Source organism: Aspergillus udagawae, assembly GCF_001078395.1.
Source record: "Aspergillus udagawae IFM 46973 DNA, scaffold_1, whole genome shotgun sequence".
Lineage (NCBI taxonomy): Eukaryota > Fungi > Ascomycota > Eurotiomycetes > Eurotiales > Aspergillaceae > Aspergillus > Aspergillus udagawae.
In genome coordinates, this window is record NW_025091264.1 from 5,211,212 (window position 1) to 5,227,664 (window position 16,453).

The following is a 16,453-nucleotide window of genomic DNA, read 5'->3' on the forward strand; positions in this document are numbered from 1 at the left end:
CACTGTCCAGGGTCCAGGGTCGGGATTGATCAATATCCGTCCGTTGCTATGCCAGGCGTGGCTGGGGCTGTACAGAGTACGGAGAAGTGAGTGAGCACTAAGATCGGCTTCTGCCATTCCAGCGCCCTTTGATTAATCCACCGACCGTTTGTCATCATAATGACAATTGCTAATGTGGAGACGGTACGAGTATTCCAGAAATATGTATTGATGGTTCAGTTATTTTCAGCTCCGGGATCTAAGGTAGGATCGGTTGCAGTGGAAAGCCTATCAACGCTGTGGGAGTCGTGTCCGCCCCACGTAGTCCAATGGACAAACGCTATTAATTGCGACATTGACAAGCTAGTTTCAGCCCTGTCGATGCTATTGGTCTGGATCAGCAGTGTCAATCTCTCCGATTGGCTTTCTTTGCGGGAGTTGAACGGTCCAGAGTGAAACATTCTTGTTGAACACATGTTACGGAGCTTGCAAATGTCACACTATCACCAGGCGCATATCGTCATAATCTTCTATACACTCTTCAACCTTGAGTGCCTCTCTACTCAATGGGTCAATTCCCCTCTAGTACCGTCTGTCCAGGTCCAACTGCCGTGGTCGCTGTGGGATCTGAGACATCCACGTCGTTTTTTCTCCACTGCTTCAGCCACACTCCCACAAATCGTACAATTTCCTGGTGGAGGTCGACTATGACCTTTGGTGCGGTTTTCCCTTGCTGCACGTCTGCTTTAGACAAGCCGTTCTGGTCCCAGTGGTGTACCGCACCGCGAATTCCATCCCAGACATCCTCGGCCGGTACATCAACAAGGATAAACGGCTCCTCGTCTGTGGAATCTCTTGGTGGAGTACCGTCCGCAAGTGGCGTCGCGTCACGCCAAGGATCGGCCAGTCCACCGATGATGGCCGCCCGGGGATACGAGAAGTTGAACCCGCCGTGTTTGTTAATGCGATCGGTATCCGGGGGTGTCTTGATGTTGAAGTCGTCCTTGCAGAATTGAGATACCCCGGCAAGCGTAATCAAACGGGAGATAAGAGGCAGTCGATCTTTCGGCACGCTTGACCCTGGCATAAAGTATCCCCATTCGGTGCAGACCTGATAACCCCAGCTAACCCCTGACGATTTTTCCAGGGACTGTCCCGACTTGGAACTGGAGATACCGACGGCCTGGTCAAGACGGGAGAAAATCGTAGCGTTCGCGTAGCCGGCGTAATTGAGCATTCCTGTGACCAAGCTGGAGTTGGTTGCATCATACTTTGTGGCCGAGATGAGCTGCGCCGTCCACCTCTTTATGGTATTATTCTGCTGATAGAGCAATGTCGGACTTGTGAGAGTTTTGCAATATCTCTGAAAAGTGCCATCGCCGACCGCGGGATCCCAGTTCCGGCCTTGAAAGGCTCCAAGGACATCCGAGATAGCTGACACGAAAAATTCATCGCTAGTGGAGGAACTTGCACCAAAAACAGCCTTGAGGTGCGATTTTAATGTCTCGTTCTTGGCGTGCTCAATCAATATGGTATCCACAATATCCACGAAAGTCCCTATATTCCTCACGCAGTCGGACGGCGCAAATTGGCGAATGGGCTCATAATATTGCCAATAATCCTCAATGGCCGCGGTGACTCCTGACGACGAAACAACCCCGAAGAAGACCTCGGGATAGAGCTTGCGGAGAAAAGCCACAAAAGCTCCGGCATAGGAGCCTCCATATCCAATCCACGGCACGGCCCCGGCAGTCAGATTCAGGTGCTCCAGCCCGGGGAAAACAACATGGGAAGCAAAGTAAGCGTAATCCGCTAGTGCTTGCTCCGTCGACAAGAACCGAATATTCTTTGTGGTGAGATTGGCAAAGGGGTAGCTCTGGCCATAATAGCGGTGTTCCAGGATCACTCCAAGACCGTTATACGTCTTGGCTAACTGGGTCACAATTCCTTGAGACAGGAACGGGAAGCGATCCGTACCGTCCGTCTCTCCGGCTGCAATGAGAAACACCGGTCCCCCTTTTTTGTAGTGACTGGCATCGAACCAATAGCGGATGTTGAAATGGTCGTGAGTATGAGGTTCATATCGGGATTCATTGTGGAAATGGTCAATAGGCACCGAGAAATTGTGCTCTTTAAATGTCTTCGAAGATGCTAGGTTGAGTGATGCACTCGGTTCATGATCCAGCAGTCGCAGATGATGGAGAAGCGGGAATTTCAGTTCCAGTGGAGAGATGTTGAAACATTGGGCCGCTGAGGCCAGGAATGTCCCAATTAGGAACAAAATAGCTCCCAGCTGCATTTTTATAGTATACGACGTGTGCTCAGGGCATAGATAACATCAAGGAGAGTAGAGATTTTAAAAGACAAGAGAGAAGACAAGAGAGTTGTTTTCAAGGTTCTCGAGCCCTCAGCTGCGGACGATCATGCATCGCGACGATCCCCCTCCTGCCTCCGCACTAGATTGATAAGCATCAGCCGGCAAGTTTACACATCACATGCCATTGAGAATTAAAACAATAGTGCTTCCAGTGTATTCGAGTTCAAGTCATTGTATTCACACCTCCGGAGCATTGCTGGTGCTTCCAAGGCTTCAAGGACGGCTTCAAGGACTTCTTTCAGTGAAGAGTAGTGTAAATGAGCGTTTGTTGACTGCGTTTGTGCCTCGGCCCAATGCCCCCTGACTATTCCTACTATAGACTAGGCTAAACATTCTCACTTCGTTTCAGGATCACAGCTGCTCTCCCGTATCCTCAGCATGTCAGCAGCATATCCATATGTTTCTTCTTTAGCTTTCCACTCCCTGCTCCCCCGTTTCGCCTCCTTGTCCCAGCCGTGCATACTCCCCTCCATCCAATGGCATACCACGTTATGACCCTCCATGCGGACCTCCTCTGCAAGCTTCTCGCCTTCGATCGTGAACGGATCCTGTTCGGTGGTGATAATTAGCAAATTCTTGGGGGACCGCCCCGGATCAGCATATGACGGCGAATCCGATCTCTCGTGTCGACCTCGCGGGGATTGCGATAGCACGAATGGCAGAATTGGGAGAAGAAGGAAATACCTTTGGAATCAAAAATCTTCGATTTGGCCACTTGCTTCTTTGCTGTGGTCGGTTGCGACAGGTCCGTGGCCGGGTAGAATGCGACAACAGCATGGAATGGTGATTCTTCATTTACTTTGGCAGTGCTGAAGAGCCGCAAAGATGAGGCAACCGCCAGGGCCAGATTGCCGGCTGCGCTGATTCCGGACAGCGAGACATGCGTCTGATCGAAACCTTGCGGGCTGGGACCGTACCTACTTCACCACGTCCTCGATCTCGTCGAACGCAGCGGAGAATGGATGTTCAGGTGCTAGGCGATGCTTCACGTCGACTACGGTGTAGCCTGTTTGCGCGAATGAACCGGTAGAACTCGTCGTCGATGCCAAATGCGCGGAGTGTGAAGCCGCTGTCGTAGGCATTTATAAGGACCGGTGAGGGTCTCGTGGATCTCGAGCCGTTGTAGATGTGGAGCCTGATGGTGCGATCGACGTCTCGGGATGGTATATGTAGAACCTTGCCAGGTTTTGGTTCCACTCTAAAATGTAGGCGGACAAGAATCCGCAGAAGTGATATGACGCTCTTTTTCTAGTAGTAATCTACGCCCATGTTGCGTATATATAATCTAGGGGTGTTCCATTCGATGTTGACTGTCAGGACACGGGTTCCAGTCTCTAGAACGCATGCCCATCATACAATGACATCCTCAGATGAGTACTGAGTCGTCCATATACGATCCTAAATACGATCCTAAATACGATCCTTCTCTGCATGGCATATTGGGCTGATAAGGTGCTGTAGACATCGATCAAGGCTGGGGTCGTGTCCGCGATATAACTCCCTTATCGTAAAGTGGACAAGTATTGGCCGACGCCCCGGATACCTAGTTTCCGTGGTTCCAACTAGATAAGATCAACTTTGGTGCGCTGCTGATTGGAGAAGAATACGAGCTAAAATGAAGGCACATGAGCGGACACCCAAAAAGGTTAAGGTAGATAAGATTTCTTCCTGATTGAAGTTTTGCGAAATGTTTTGGAGTCGACTTCTGCCCCCTGTAATAACTGGGTGGAATATCCATCATCCATCCTGCAGCCCAGGATGCCTTCCCAAGATGAGATGAGAGGGTCTGGCTTAGAGAAGGGGCTTGGCCCCGCTGCAGAAGTGAAGCACGATGTGGTTGCGACGGCGAACGAAACCAAAGAAGAGTCAGCTGCGCCAATGGACCATGGCCTTCATGCTTGGACGGTGGTCGCAGGAGCCTGGTGTTGTCTGTTTGTTGGATTCGGGTGGGTGAATGGTGAGCTTGCCCGCGTCACTGACAGATAACAATCCTGACCCAAATAGCGATCGGTGTCTTCCAAGATTACTACCAGCATAATCAATTGCGCGAGTACTCAGCATCAAGTATCTCCTGGATCCTGTCTCTCGAGCCATTTGTCCTCTTTGCCGCAGGCATCGTCCTCGGCCGCGTCTTCGACAACTACGGCCCCAAATGGATGCTCCTCATCGGCACGTTCCTGCACGTCTTTGGCCTCATGATGATCTCCGTCTCGAGCGAGTACTACCAGTTCCTCCTTGCGCAGGGTATCTGCAGCCCCCTGGGCGCTAGCTTCGTCTTCTATCCCGCCTCGGCCTGCACGGCTACCTGGTTCGATAAGCGCCGCGCGCTCGCCTTCGGGATCATGTCGAGCGGGTCGTCGATAGGAGGCGTCGTCTTCCCGGCGATGTTGTCGCGACTGCTGCCGCGGGTTGGGTTCGGATGGTCGCTGCGCATCTCCGCGTTCGTGGTGTTGGCGTTGCTGGTTGTCGCGAATATGACCGTTCGCTCGCGGATCGCGCCTGTGCCGAGGCGGGTGCAGTTCAGTGATTATATCGGACCCTTCTCGGAGGTGCCGTTTGTGCTGTTGATGCTGGCGGCTTGCTGTGGCTTCTGGGCGATGTTTGTGCCGATCAACTATGTGATACTTGAGGCGCAGGAGGATGGGGTTCGGCGGAGTCTAGCGGAGTATCTATTGACGATTCTGAATGCCGCGAGGTTAGTACCCTGTTGCACAGATTGAGATATAAACTGACAAGATAGTCTCCCTGGTCGGATCCTTCCCGGTTACTTTGGAGATAAACTCGGCCGGTTCAACGTCATGATCGCCATGTGTACTCTTTCTGCGCTGACGATCCTCGTCCTCTGGATTCCTGGAACCCTGTTAGCCCCTGGCTCTGCGGCCGTCTATGTGATCTTCAGCTTGCTGTATGGGTTTGCGTCCGGAGCATTCGTCGGCATGGTCCCAGCGCTGCTCAGTCAGATCACAGCGGATATGAGCAAAACGGGCGTACGACAGGGAGTACTGTATACCTGCATGAGTATCGCGACGTTGACCGGGAGTCCAATTGCTGGCGCGATTCTGAGTCGACAGCACGGAACTTACTGGGGGTTGCAAGCCTTTGCTGGGGCAATGATGGTGGCTAGTGTGGTGTTCTTTGTTGCTGCGAGAGTGGTTTTGCAGGGGACATCGCTGAGAAAGAAGGTGTAGTTAGATATTCACACCAATATACCTCAGGCATCAATTGCTTGTCTCCCACACAGTAGTATCCACATCCTACTACAAACCTTGCTTTCTTCGCACCATCTACGTGTAACTCCCGGCAGAATCTCATCGAGCCTTCCCCAGTGCACAAATAGTCCTGCATGATCGAGCGCGGAACTAGGACCAGCTCGCGTGGAGGCTGCAGGATGGACTGGAGCGAAGGGATATGATAATTTTGACGCAGGGACAAGGCTGAAGCAGAAAGAAACTCGATTCCCTGCTTAATGCTAATATGTGTACATGCAGGGAGGGAAGAGGGTGTGAAAACGCTGCTCGGGTTGAGGATTCGGTAACAGACGTACAGTTTATGAGGAATGACCAGGATGGGCAAAAAAGGAGTCATGAGGAAGGATAGCAAATACATGTTGAAAATATAGACAAAGATGACAATGATAAACAGCGCATGTTTCTTCAAATTCGACAGTAGGTTTTAATTCGTTTTATTGTTCACTTTCTTGTAGTAAACTGGCGGATTACTACTGTGCAGTAGCACTCGGAATGTCCCATCTGCAGTATTCTCCCAATCCTTCAACGAAAGTCCAATTCCCAGACAACTAAAACAGCTAATACATCAGCTCCCATTCAGCGCCACAACCCAACTCAAAGGCAATGCGGTCGTCCGACTGTGGAGCAAAACTGTTACAGAGCTGGCTAATGCTGAAATGATGCGGAATAGCGGATATGGTCAAGATGAAGGGCCCCTTGGCGGTCCGGATGAACGACACTGAACCGGACTCATGCTGAAGATACATAAGATCGTCGCCGAGAATGAGGTGATCTGACGGAGTGGGCGCGTAATTCGGGCAGAGTCTTTTCACGGCCTGGAACCGAGCGCGGGATTTAGTGCTGACGTAGACCTGTAGGGATTCCGTCTCTGTCCTGCGTTGGACGTCCCAGTAGAGAGATTTGTACTTCTTGGAGCGGATGTAGTACCTGTAGGGAGAGCAAGTCAGCTACCTTGCGATGAGGAAGAGAAGGGAGGAAGCTACCAGTTGTATTGGAAGCAATCCACAAAAGGTCCGTTATTTATCATGTGCCACGAATCATTGTAGCCATACAAAGGCTTGAAGAGGATCAGTCCGTCGAATCTCTGAGCAAGGTGATGGTCGGTGGTCGAATGTTCGATGCGGAAGTTTTGGTAGCGGTACCATTCAGCGCTGACTCGCGCGATGTTTCCGAACTGAGAGGTCTCCATGGCACGGAACCAGGCATCCAAGGTGTCCTTGTCCTTGGCCGTGATGAGCCATACAGCGAAGCCCTTTGTTGGTTAGTCGGAGCACCGCATTTTTGGCCAGGAGAGCTTACCCCTGAGCTGGCGTAGGCGTAGAAGACCATCTTGCTGAGCGGAAGCACTTCCTTCAGGTCGCAACTGACATGAAGACGTCGGCTGCTCGACTGGTAGGGGAAAAAGGTTGAGCGGGAGTGTCGAGACTTTATAGTCCTAGACGCAGTGGCATATGTGAATGCAACGGAAGTCTGACGAGCTATGTAGAAGCAGAAATCCTAAGAGACCATTTAATCACGCAGAATTTCTATCATCATTCACCATGAAAGACGACATAATCCGCCTGGATAGCTTCAGAAAGGCTCGGCGTTGTGTATGATGGTGTGCAGTGTCGTCCACCTTTTCATGGCTTGCTCTAGGCGATCTAACAAAGGATCGTTCTGCCTGCATGATTATGAGTTACTGCAGAGTCAGTCCTTTATCACTTGGATCAACCTGATGTACCATTTCCTGATGGGAGTGATCTCGATCCTCTGTTGCTGTGTCGTTGTTGTTTGTCTGAATAGAGGCAAGATTTCATCTTCTCCGGTACGTGTCAAATTCGTGATGTAGTATTTATGGAGCATCTGAAAAACATTTTAATCACTCAGGAATCCAAGGATAGACACGATCCCCGGCGTATATGGAACGGTCAACTCTCCAAAATTCAGCAACAAGGCGACTGGTATCAATTACTTTGTGGACGTTGTCCTAACAGCACGCTTTGTTTCCCAGTCCGCGAGATCTGAGACGCTGGAAATAGATTTATTCGCTCCATTTTTGGGGAGAATATCAGCCAATCCACCGTCTCTTTTTGATCGACGCTTCCATAATCCACATAGAGACGGCTGACATCATCCCAGAAGAAAAAGGGCGGGACTATGCCCGGTCAGCATTCAGTGTCAAAACAACTTCTTTCAGTACTCGGAAAAGACGCAGCGGGCCTAGTACAAGTGTAGACAGATTCAAATCTGCCAGTCACTGTCTGTATCATGCGGTCTTCATCCGACCGATCCAGAGGCGTCCTAGGAATCCCTTCTCACACTCAACGCAGGTTGGCCAGTCCTCGAAACATCGATGCGCAAAGGAAGTCTCGAATGTCTTCAACTCAACATGCCTACTCTGACACTCCTGGGAGACCACCACTACACAAGAAAACGTCATGGGACTTTTGATATTGCTAGTGTGCCTGGCAGTGCAACAAGGCCACTAAGCTTGATCACGCGAGCTCCGAAAAACTTGGCATTACAGACCCAGTTACATTGTTAGATCGCAGATATCTTTGAATTAGTAGATATTACACAATTGTATGAGCTATCAACGATCGCTCTCATATCGAGGTAATTGACTATCAATTTCGTTACCGGATGAGATCAACGCTGGCGAAATGACGGGCTTCAGCGATTGTATCATTACCAACGGCTGCACCCGGTGCCAGCGTGAGAACTCGTGAGAAATAAATAAATCCTGTAGTGACTACCCGTCGAAACCGATCATCCTCAAGCAAAAGGCACGGAGACCCTCGCTTAATTCAATTGTGGAGGAGAAATCTAGATGATTGGTCCAAATCTTCTCGGCGCTTGACTAGCGTGAGGAACTGGTGGAGACACGCTGATCCAGTGTTAATCTCTAGGAAGAGTAATCTAGATGTATCGACTGGGACTGGGGAGTGATACGCCGAAGCCGGGCCCAAACTCTGTCCCAGTGCAACAACGAATGTAGAATCAAAAATATCCACAGGAATTATAGTGCACATGCGTCATTAAGAATCAGTGATAGAGGCAGGTCAGATAAAAGCAAAAAACATCTGGTAGTGCAAAGTTCTGGGTAATAACAGCATCTGTCTCTTTCCAGGGTTAAAGGTTGCACATAATACAAGAAGGAAGTACTGGGGCTAGACATTTTGAGACCCCGATGCCCGTCCTGTGGATCACAGATCCGTAAGCTTCAGTGCTGGACCGGTAATTCTTATAATTGAGAGTTGAGACGTAGCACTGTCATCCGAAACGGTAAACATCCCTAATGAATCATTCCACTGAGAGCATATATTTTATTACAGTTGTTTCCAAGCACCCTTCACGCATCAAACCAAGATGGTCACCTTGACAGCTGTTCCCGTGTTTCTTCCTCAAGACAAAGTTCCTACTAAAAAAGACGTCAAAGATATTATCGGCTCATTCCTGACAGAAGAATGGCCATCCGTGGACCCAGAGTCCCTGACCCTGTCGTACCATGCATCCTTTGCCAACGCCCACTGTCCCGTCGAGCGACCGATGCCGGCGACTGGGACATCTGCTGAGCCCTTGAAGGTGTTCATCAAATTTCATACTGGCACTGGGAGCGATATCGAAACTTTCAAGCATCTGGTACCGAGCAAGCACGAGGAAGCACTATTTTGCTACGAGTACGGCCGATCTGGCCTGGGAGCCAAAGTCTACGGATTCTTCAAGACACAGGATGGCACGCTCGGGAGGATCGATGAGTTCCTCGATGCACGTAACATGGAACCGGAGGATGTCGAGAATACGGTCATCCGAGCGGATGTTGCTAAAGCACTGGCAGAGTTCCATGTTTTGAAGATGCCTCTGGAGAAAAAGGCGGTGGAACCCTACTACGAAGCGATCATCAACGGACTCAAGAAGTACCACGAGATGGGCAAGTTGAAGGTCCTTGGTCAAGAAGGAGGTGTCAATGTGGACGATCTGGTCAACTACGATTTTGGGACCAGGTTGCGGAAAGTGGTGGACAAGCTGGATTCCATAGGAGGAAAGACAGGATGGTGTATCCATGATGTGCAATTCATGAACGTCATGGTGAAGAACGATCCGAAGGAAGGAGAGAGCAGAGTTGCCTTGATTGACTTTGAGTTTGTGATGCAGAACTACCGAGCGTTTGACATTGGTGGGCATTTCATGCAGAAGATGTTCAAATGGTTTGACGAGGAGAGCAGGATAGCAAGTTGCAGAAAGTACACAGAAGAGGAGAAGAGGCACTTCTGCGAGGAATATGCCAAACAGTGGAACAGACTGACGGGTGATTCAGATACCGGAGACCAGGTGTTCCTGGAATCTGAGTATGGATATATGTTGGCAATCACTTTTGACATTCACAACATGCTGTGCTTCATGAGTGAAGAAGATGACAAGGATCCCTTGAACCTTCTTGGGCTTAACAAGCTTTTTCACGAGTTTGTGGATCAATATGCCAAACTTAGATTAGAAGATCCATGATACAAATACATATAGCGACTCTTCGGATTGGATCAACACTAAATATTGATTACATCAGTGGATAGGGCGAATGAGACTACTTCCTCATTCTTAAATGGCAGCCCAGAAGCTGATGGGTCATTGAATTGCATTCAGCTACCACCATTAGGTTAGTGCAGCTTACATCTCTTCTCATCTTTGAAAAGAGCGGGTGTGAACCCTCAAGTCAGCATACGTAGGATACCGCCAGAACGCAGTGTCCAAATAATATCACTGAATGAATAGCTGGGAGTCTGATTGGGCTATCGGTTTTCTGCATGGGAGGATGAGCTTGATTGACAATTTGCGATTGACTGGATCAATGCTCTGAAACTCTTTGATATCAAGTAGGAGGCCAAGTGTTCACAGCATCGGAACAGATTGTTGCAGTCGGCCCAGTCCATTCCCAGGAGCCGAGTTGTCGCGGTTCCATCGAGGTTGTCCGCCCTCATATTGAGTTACTGGGACAACCACCTCGAAATTCTCCATGGATACGGTAGGTATGTTATTGCCTTAGGACTTATTATTTACATCATTGTTAATATTTACATAATAATACTCTAGTCTATCGAATTTTGTTACTGATTCTATATAGCATTATAATTAATTATCTTCCTTTCATTTTCCGCTGTTTAAGGTCGTGATAAACAATGCGCAGGGATAGCCACTGGCTTAAGAAATTATCTATGTTACTGACGTGAGGCCTCGCTATTCAGAGAGAAAGAAATCCAAGTGCAGCCTATTGGGTGGAACTCTAATATATCAAAGCAAGACATGACACTCCATATGGGGGACGGGAACATTGTTAGGCATGAAACCGGCAGATATATGCTTTAAGCTGTGACTATTAGTTCCTCCTTGCTTATAGGACTGGCCATTTTTTCAAATATATGCATGAAGAGAGATTTAAGGGATTACAGAGCAGGGAAGGACATAGAGATCCTTACCTAATTTAATTGCTGAGCAGGAATCCCAGGCAATAGGATCCAAGTCCTTTCCGCTCTTAAGTAGCGTGAGGAACAGTTAGTCTATGGTCAGATTTACTGATTGGTAGAATCAGCCGACGCAAGCCACTAGGAGCTGACTATCACTGCAGCCGGGTCTAAACTGTCGAGACCATCTCGTATTTGGAGGCACAAAGCATCATCACCATGATGGCCATCTGGGACTCATATGTACACAGTAGACATGAAATACCAGGGTTTCGTACAGCGGCTAAATGTCCAGGCAAAGAGAACCATCCATCAATGAACTACGGTCCTACGAGCAAGTGGGGTAGGGTACCAGCCTTCCCTCAAATTTCATCCCTGAGCGTCACAATGGTTGCTCTAACCGAGGGGGGTAATCAATTGACTGGTCATAATCAATCCGAAGGAATGAAGACCAACGATGCATGATTGGGTGCGACGAAGAAGTCTGGCCCAAGACTCGCATGCCGAGACTAGTATGACTGGCGATCAATTCCATTTCCCGATGAACCCATATCAAGTTTTAGTCATTAATCCAGAGCTAATGCAGGTTCTAAGATTAGCGGGTGCAGAATCAGATTGTGATCTATCGAGTGGACTGGCTGATGGTTCATTGCCGGGCATTGCCATACTTAAAGCTGGCCCCCTTGATGTCGCTGACCACTCGGTTATGACTCTGTAGATTATAGTATAACCGCAATATGGCCTCGCTGGTCAACTCTCTTGTCAACGCCCTGACAGGCAACTCGGGCAGTCTCTGCTCCGTCCTGGCCGATCATGGCTTTCAGGTCGAGTATCCGCTCTCGCTGTCGTATGCCCATGACCTGACCAACTACTGGTCAGCGGCATGCTCGGATCTTCATCCCGAATGCATGGTTGCGCCAAAAAATGCCCAGGAGATGTCGGATGTGATCACCGCACTGGGCTACACGCAGGACCAATTCGCGGTCAAATCGGGCGGTCACTCGCCTAACCTTGGTTTCTCAAGTACGCAGGGCGGATTGCTGATCGTCACGAAGAATCTCGATCAGGTGGTGTATGACCCGTCCACCCAGACGGCTGTTGTCGGGCCGGGGCAGAGATGGGAGGATGTGCAGGGGAAGTTAGAGGGAACAGGGCGGGCAGTTGTCGGCGGGAGGCTAGGAGGTGTAGGCGTTGGGGGGTTGCTTCTAGGAGGTGAGTCTTGATTCTGCTCTCATATGAATGTGGTTCCTGAGCAGATGAAAAGGTGGTCTCAGCTACCTCAGCCCGCAGTATGGCTGGGCAGCGAACAATATCCTCAGCTACGAGGTCGTGCTGGCAAACGGCACGATCGTCGATGCAAATGCAGAGGAGAACTCGGATCTCTTCGCTGCCTTGAAAGGTGGAGGCAGCTCTTTCGGGGTCGTCACTTCGTATACCGTCCAGACACGCCCGATGGATCACCCCGTTTGGGGAGGAAATTACATCTTCTCTGGGGTGGATACGGCGAAGATGCTTGCTGCGCTGCAGGATTTTGTCGAGTACTACCCGGATGAGAAGGCTTCAATTATCTTGACCAGGGAGCACGCACCATTGCTCGATATCTGGGTCATGTTCCTCTTTTATAATGGAGAGAAGCCCCCGGTGGGTATCTTTGACAACTTTACTGCCTTGCATCCAATCGATCAAACCCGGACATATGACAGTTATGCCGACCTGGTGGGTGATAGATCTATTTGGAAATGCGCTGCCCATGTCTGACCTTCTCGAACAGCTGAAAAACGGCGACAAATATATCCTTCAGTAAGTTGCGAGTCCGGAAATACTCGTTCAGCACTGACGCCATACAGCGGAAGCCGATACAGCATTGCAGGTGAAACCATTCCCGTCCCAAAAGACATGTCGCCCGAGGTTTTGCAGTCCATCTTTGATTTTTGGCTTGACGTAAACAACGAGGTGTTGCTGGAGACCGGCATGGTGGGAACCATCGACTTCCAGCCCTTCCCACGGAGCATCGCACAGAAAGCCTTGGAGCTCGGAGGAGTCAGTTATTTCCCATACGTTTCAAACCAACCGCTGCTGACCGGAATTCTAGGATTTGCTTGGCTTTCCCCCTGACCAGGACTATATTCTCCTTCAGATCACCCTGCAGTGGACGTTGGCGCTGTCCGACGCTCGGATGCACGATGCCACGCAGAAGCTCTTCAAAGGATTTGGTCGCTTGATTACGGAGAACATTGCTAACGGAACTCTGCCGAATGTTTATCGTCCGTTGTATATGAATGACATTGGCGCTGACCAAGACTACTGGGGTCGGCTTCGGACACGCGATCGGGCCCTGCAGACGAGACTCAGGTATGATCCTAAAGGATTCTTCCAGACACGGACCAGTGGGTTTCGTTTGTCCTGATAGATAGATAAATGGATTTGTTGCGATACTGTGGTGTTAGCAATGAAAATTTAATCTAGTAATTTTGCTTCATCAGTTCAAAAGAGTGCTTCATGTATCGATGATACTTTTGTCCTGTCCAGGAAGAGTGAAGCAGCATGAGAGAAAGACATAAACGGTGGCTTGAGCAGCCTTGCCATTTTGGGAATAAGGCTAGTCACGCGTTGAGTCTCAGCCTTGTTCAATGTCGCAGTCTCAATCCGCGTCACCTCGAGCTTTTTCTGATACTTGTCTGTCTATTAGAAATTGAGCCTATAACATGCGCAAATCAGGTCCTCCATGTATGGTTTTACTGAGTCATGGAGAACAGACGACCCTCAAATGGTTTGTCCAACGACCTGTGGAGCGAGATACGAGGTTTGCTCAAAGAGCAAAATGAACGACTGCATATCCAAAATAGACTGCTCCAGCAGCTTCTTCTTGGGGGAGATAAAGCCACTGGGACGGGTACGAATGAATATAATCTCCCGGATGACGATAAAAGGGACCTATCCATCGAGGATGCACCTCAGCGCGATAAAAGAAACAAGTCACAAACCTCACTTAAATCCTACCTGAAACGTGACGACAGTGACTCTGAGTTTCAAGGTCAAGGGCAGACTCTTCTTTATGCTGCAGATGAAACGCTCAAGTATCCTCGCATCTATTATTTCGTCGATGAAGGGAATCGACCCCGTCTCCACAGACTGTCAACAGTCCTAAGCGCTGACACCTCATGGAAATACTGTGAGTATGGAGAATCAATCATGTTTGTGTTCGAGAGTATCGATCTAACGTGCGCCAGGGAAGCCTGTTGCCCCCGCAGGAATATCCCATCCGGGGCAGTATCAGTCCTACCCTGGAGCAGGATACCCTGACTATATCCCCGAATGGGAGATTCAGCGTACCCGCGATGGATGGTGCCATATCGACGGTGAAAGATTGGAAGACGAAGTTCATGTTCCTTCCGGCAGCATTTACAGTGGAAAAGCACGATTGGTTCCTTATTCTCTCAATTGTAGCACCTCCATTCCATCCAAACGGGTAGGTGAGCTTGGCTCAGGTTTTCATGGTGGTTTTGGGAAGAACATGGTCGACACGATACAACTGCTATTGACATCTCTGGGGAATCTTTACGCTGTCCCATGCGACGGCAGAGTGCAATTTGCGTTTGATCGATGTCAGCTGAGGAATCTCAGCCCGTCTAGTCTGAGTTCGCACTTGGAGCGGCTCCAGTTATTCTTTAAGACATTGGAGGCAAGCAACGGTCGTGTTCAGATTGTTGATCTGGACGACTGGATGCACGCGGCCATATATGAGCGGATCACTGCATACCCTGAAGAATGGAAAGTAATCCTGAGGAGTAAGGATCCAAGGATTTTGGCCGTCCCTGCCCTGGAGGCAGACCTCCGCAAAGTCAACATCCGACCAACACGGTTTTACTACACGAGCGGAAACGGTAAGCCAACGGAAGTCAAGTGGAGAGAAACGGGCCATTGGAATCGCATTATTAGCTGCGTTGGCTTGAACGCTGTGCCGCCATCGTTTGAGGAAGAGTTTGACGCGCTCTGTCACATCCTCTTTCGGAGTTCTACTGGTGAAAAGTTTCAATACGCGGATCTAGTGCCTGGAATTCTGAGGACACATACTTCCTGTGTTAAACGGAGGAGATCGCGCAATGACTCGGCAGATGCACCCGAACCTTTTCACATTACTTGGTGCCGAATCGATGACACAAAGCCCTCAAGTAAGTCGACATGGAGGTCGGGAGAGCTGTATGGGTCAAAGGCCTCAATAAGCAAGCTGCATTTGTCCGAGGTCGCCTTCACATTAGGCTTCATACCATCACAACGGACCCTCTGGTCGAATACTCAGACTGGAAAGACAGAGACTGTGGATCGCAGTCATTGGTGTCTTATACATCTGGCACCATCGCACTTTCGCCGCTTGGATGATTCGATCCACCGTCGGAGGCAGGATGACCCACGGACTGCCCCATTCACCACAGCAATCACGCTGATAGAAGAGGCACTGCAAAACGCGGCCAACGACTGGGACCGGATTGCCAACCACTTTGACCTTGTCCTCAACCAGAACGATAGTGTTTTCAATCCTGATCTTCATGATCGCTTTCTGTTTGATGATGCTTCATTTTCCCGATCACGGTACTATTTCTGGCTGATGGACAGTCTAGAGGGCTTCACATCCGCTGTATCCGATGCCATTCATGAGTGGGAGGTGTATTGGTGGGCCAGAAAGGACGTTTTTGAAGACTACGAGGCCTTCTATCTGGACAAGTGGCGGAAAACCAAGGTTGAACTGGGATCTCCCAAGCCCCCTCAAAATCCCCCGCTACTGGAAGATTCAGTCAAGAGGGTAGATATCCATGTTGCACGGTTGAGAGAAATCTTGAGCCGGCTGGAAACTTTACGTGATCGAACCATGACCTTACGAGATGGAGTAAGTACCGCCTCATCGTGTTCCAGTTATTTGCTGACTTGAAGTAGCTATTCAATGCGAGCGCTGTCATCGAATCGCGAGCTGCTACTCAGCTTGGTGAGAACGTCAAGCTGCTCACATACGTAAGCATATTCTATCTCCCACTAAGTTACTGCGCCGCTTTATGGAGCATCAACCGAGATTTCAACACCGTGGCATTCGCCATTGTTACTGCTCTTCTGGCTCTGGGCACGTATGCTCTGGTGCTAAACCTAAACAATGTTGTGTTTCTGATCAGAAACACTTACCGAAAGCTGCGTACCCCTATACTGGAAGCAATGAAAGATGACCCGCATGAACAATGGGCCAATTTGGGCAGCTCTTTCAGTGGATTCATGCCCGAGAGACATGGTGATCAGCCCTCCGAGTGGATGGTCCTGCTGTACGCACTATTGACGGGTACAGAGAAGTTAAAATTCTGGAAAAGAGGCCACTGCGATCCAATTGGTGACAAACTCGAACGAAAGTGAACGGCGATTTCCCGGTA

General features: G+C 49.6%; 6 protein-coding genes across 6 annotated transcripts; 3 read left to right on the forward strand and 3 right to left on the reverse strand.

The window, feature by feature from the left end:
* Positions 1–550: 550 nt before the first annotated feature.
* On the reverse strand, positions 551–2,278 carry Aud_001711 (putative extracelular serine carboxypeptidase; the record flags this gene model as incomplete). Its single annotated transcript, XM_043287202.1, has 1 exon — positions 551–2,278. The coding sequence occupies one exon, from the start codon at positions 2,276–2,278 to the stop codon at positions 551–553; it is 1,728 nt and encodes a 575-aa protein (XP_043143137.1).
* A 413-nt stretch (positions 2,279–2,691) lies between these two features.
* Positions 2,692–3,438, reverse strand: Aud_001712 (alpha/beta hydrolase; the record flags this gene model as incomplete). The annotated part of the gene is made up of 3 exons (XM_043287203.1): positions 2,692–2,987; positions 3,041–3,216; positions 3,278–3,438. 3 exons carry the CDS (start codon positions 3,436–3,438, stop codon positions 2,692–2,694), a joined length of 633 nt encoding a protein of 210 aa, XP_043143138.1.
* Positions 3,439–4,114: 676 nt separating this feature from the next.
* Positions 4,115–5,544, forward strand: Aud_001713 (putative MFS monocarboxylate transporter (Mct); the record flags this gene model as incomplete). The annotated part of the gene is made up of 3 exons (XM_043287204.1): positions 4,115–4,313; positions 4,361–5,051; positions 5,097–5,544. 3 exons carry the CDS (start codon positions 4,115–4,117, stop codon positions 5,542–5,544), a joined length of 1,338 nt encoding a protein of 445 aa, XP_043143139.1.
* A 617-nt stretch (positions 5,545–6,161) lies between these two features.
* On the reverse strand, positions 6,162–6,933 carry Aud_001714 (uncharacterized protein; the record flags this gene model as incomplete). The annotated part of the gene is made up of 3 exons (XM_043287205.1): positions 6,162–6,531; positions 6,588–6,856; positions 6,904–6,933. 3 exons carry the CDS (start codon positions 6,931–6,933, stop codon positions 6,162–6,164), a joined length of 669 nt encoding a protein of 222 aa, XP_043143140.1.
* A 2,022-nt stretch (positions 6,934–8,955) lies between these two features.
* Aud_001715 (putative choline kinase) lies at positions 8,956–10,092 on the forward strand (the record flags this gene model as incomplete). The annotated part of the gene is made up of 1 exon (XM_043287206.1): positions 8,956–10,092. The coding sequence occupies one exon, from the start codon at positions 8,956–8,958 to the stop codon at positions 10,090–10,092; it is 1,137 nt and encodes a 378-aa protein (XP_043143141.1).
* A 1,687-nt stretch (positions 10,093–11,779) lies between these two features.
* Positions 11,780–16,436, forward strand: Aud_001716 (uncharacterized protein; the record flags this gene model as incomplete). The annotated part of the gene is made up of 8 exons (XM_043287207.1): positions 11,780–12,254; positions 12,307–12,758; positions 12,814–12,842; positions 12,890–13,082; positions 13,135–13,394; positions 13,799–14,214; positions 14,273–15,927; positions 15,975–16,436. 8 exons carry the CDS (start codon positions 11,780–11,782, stop codon positions 16,434–16,436), a joined length of 3,942 nt encoding a protein of 1,313 aa, XP_043143142.1.
* Positions 16,437–16,453: the final 17 nt, after the last annotated feature.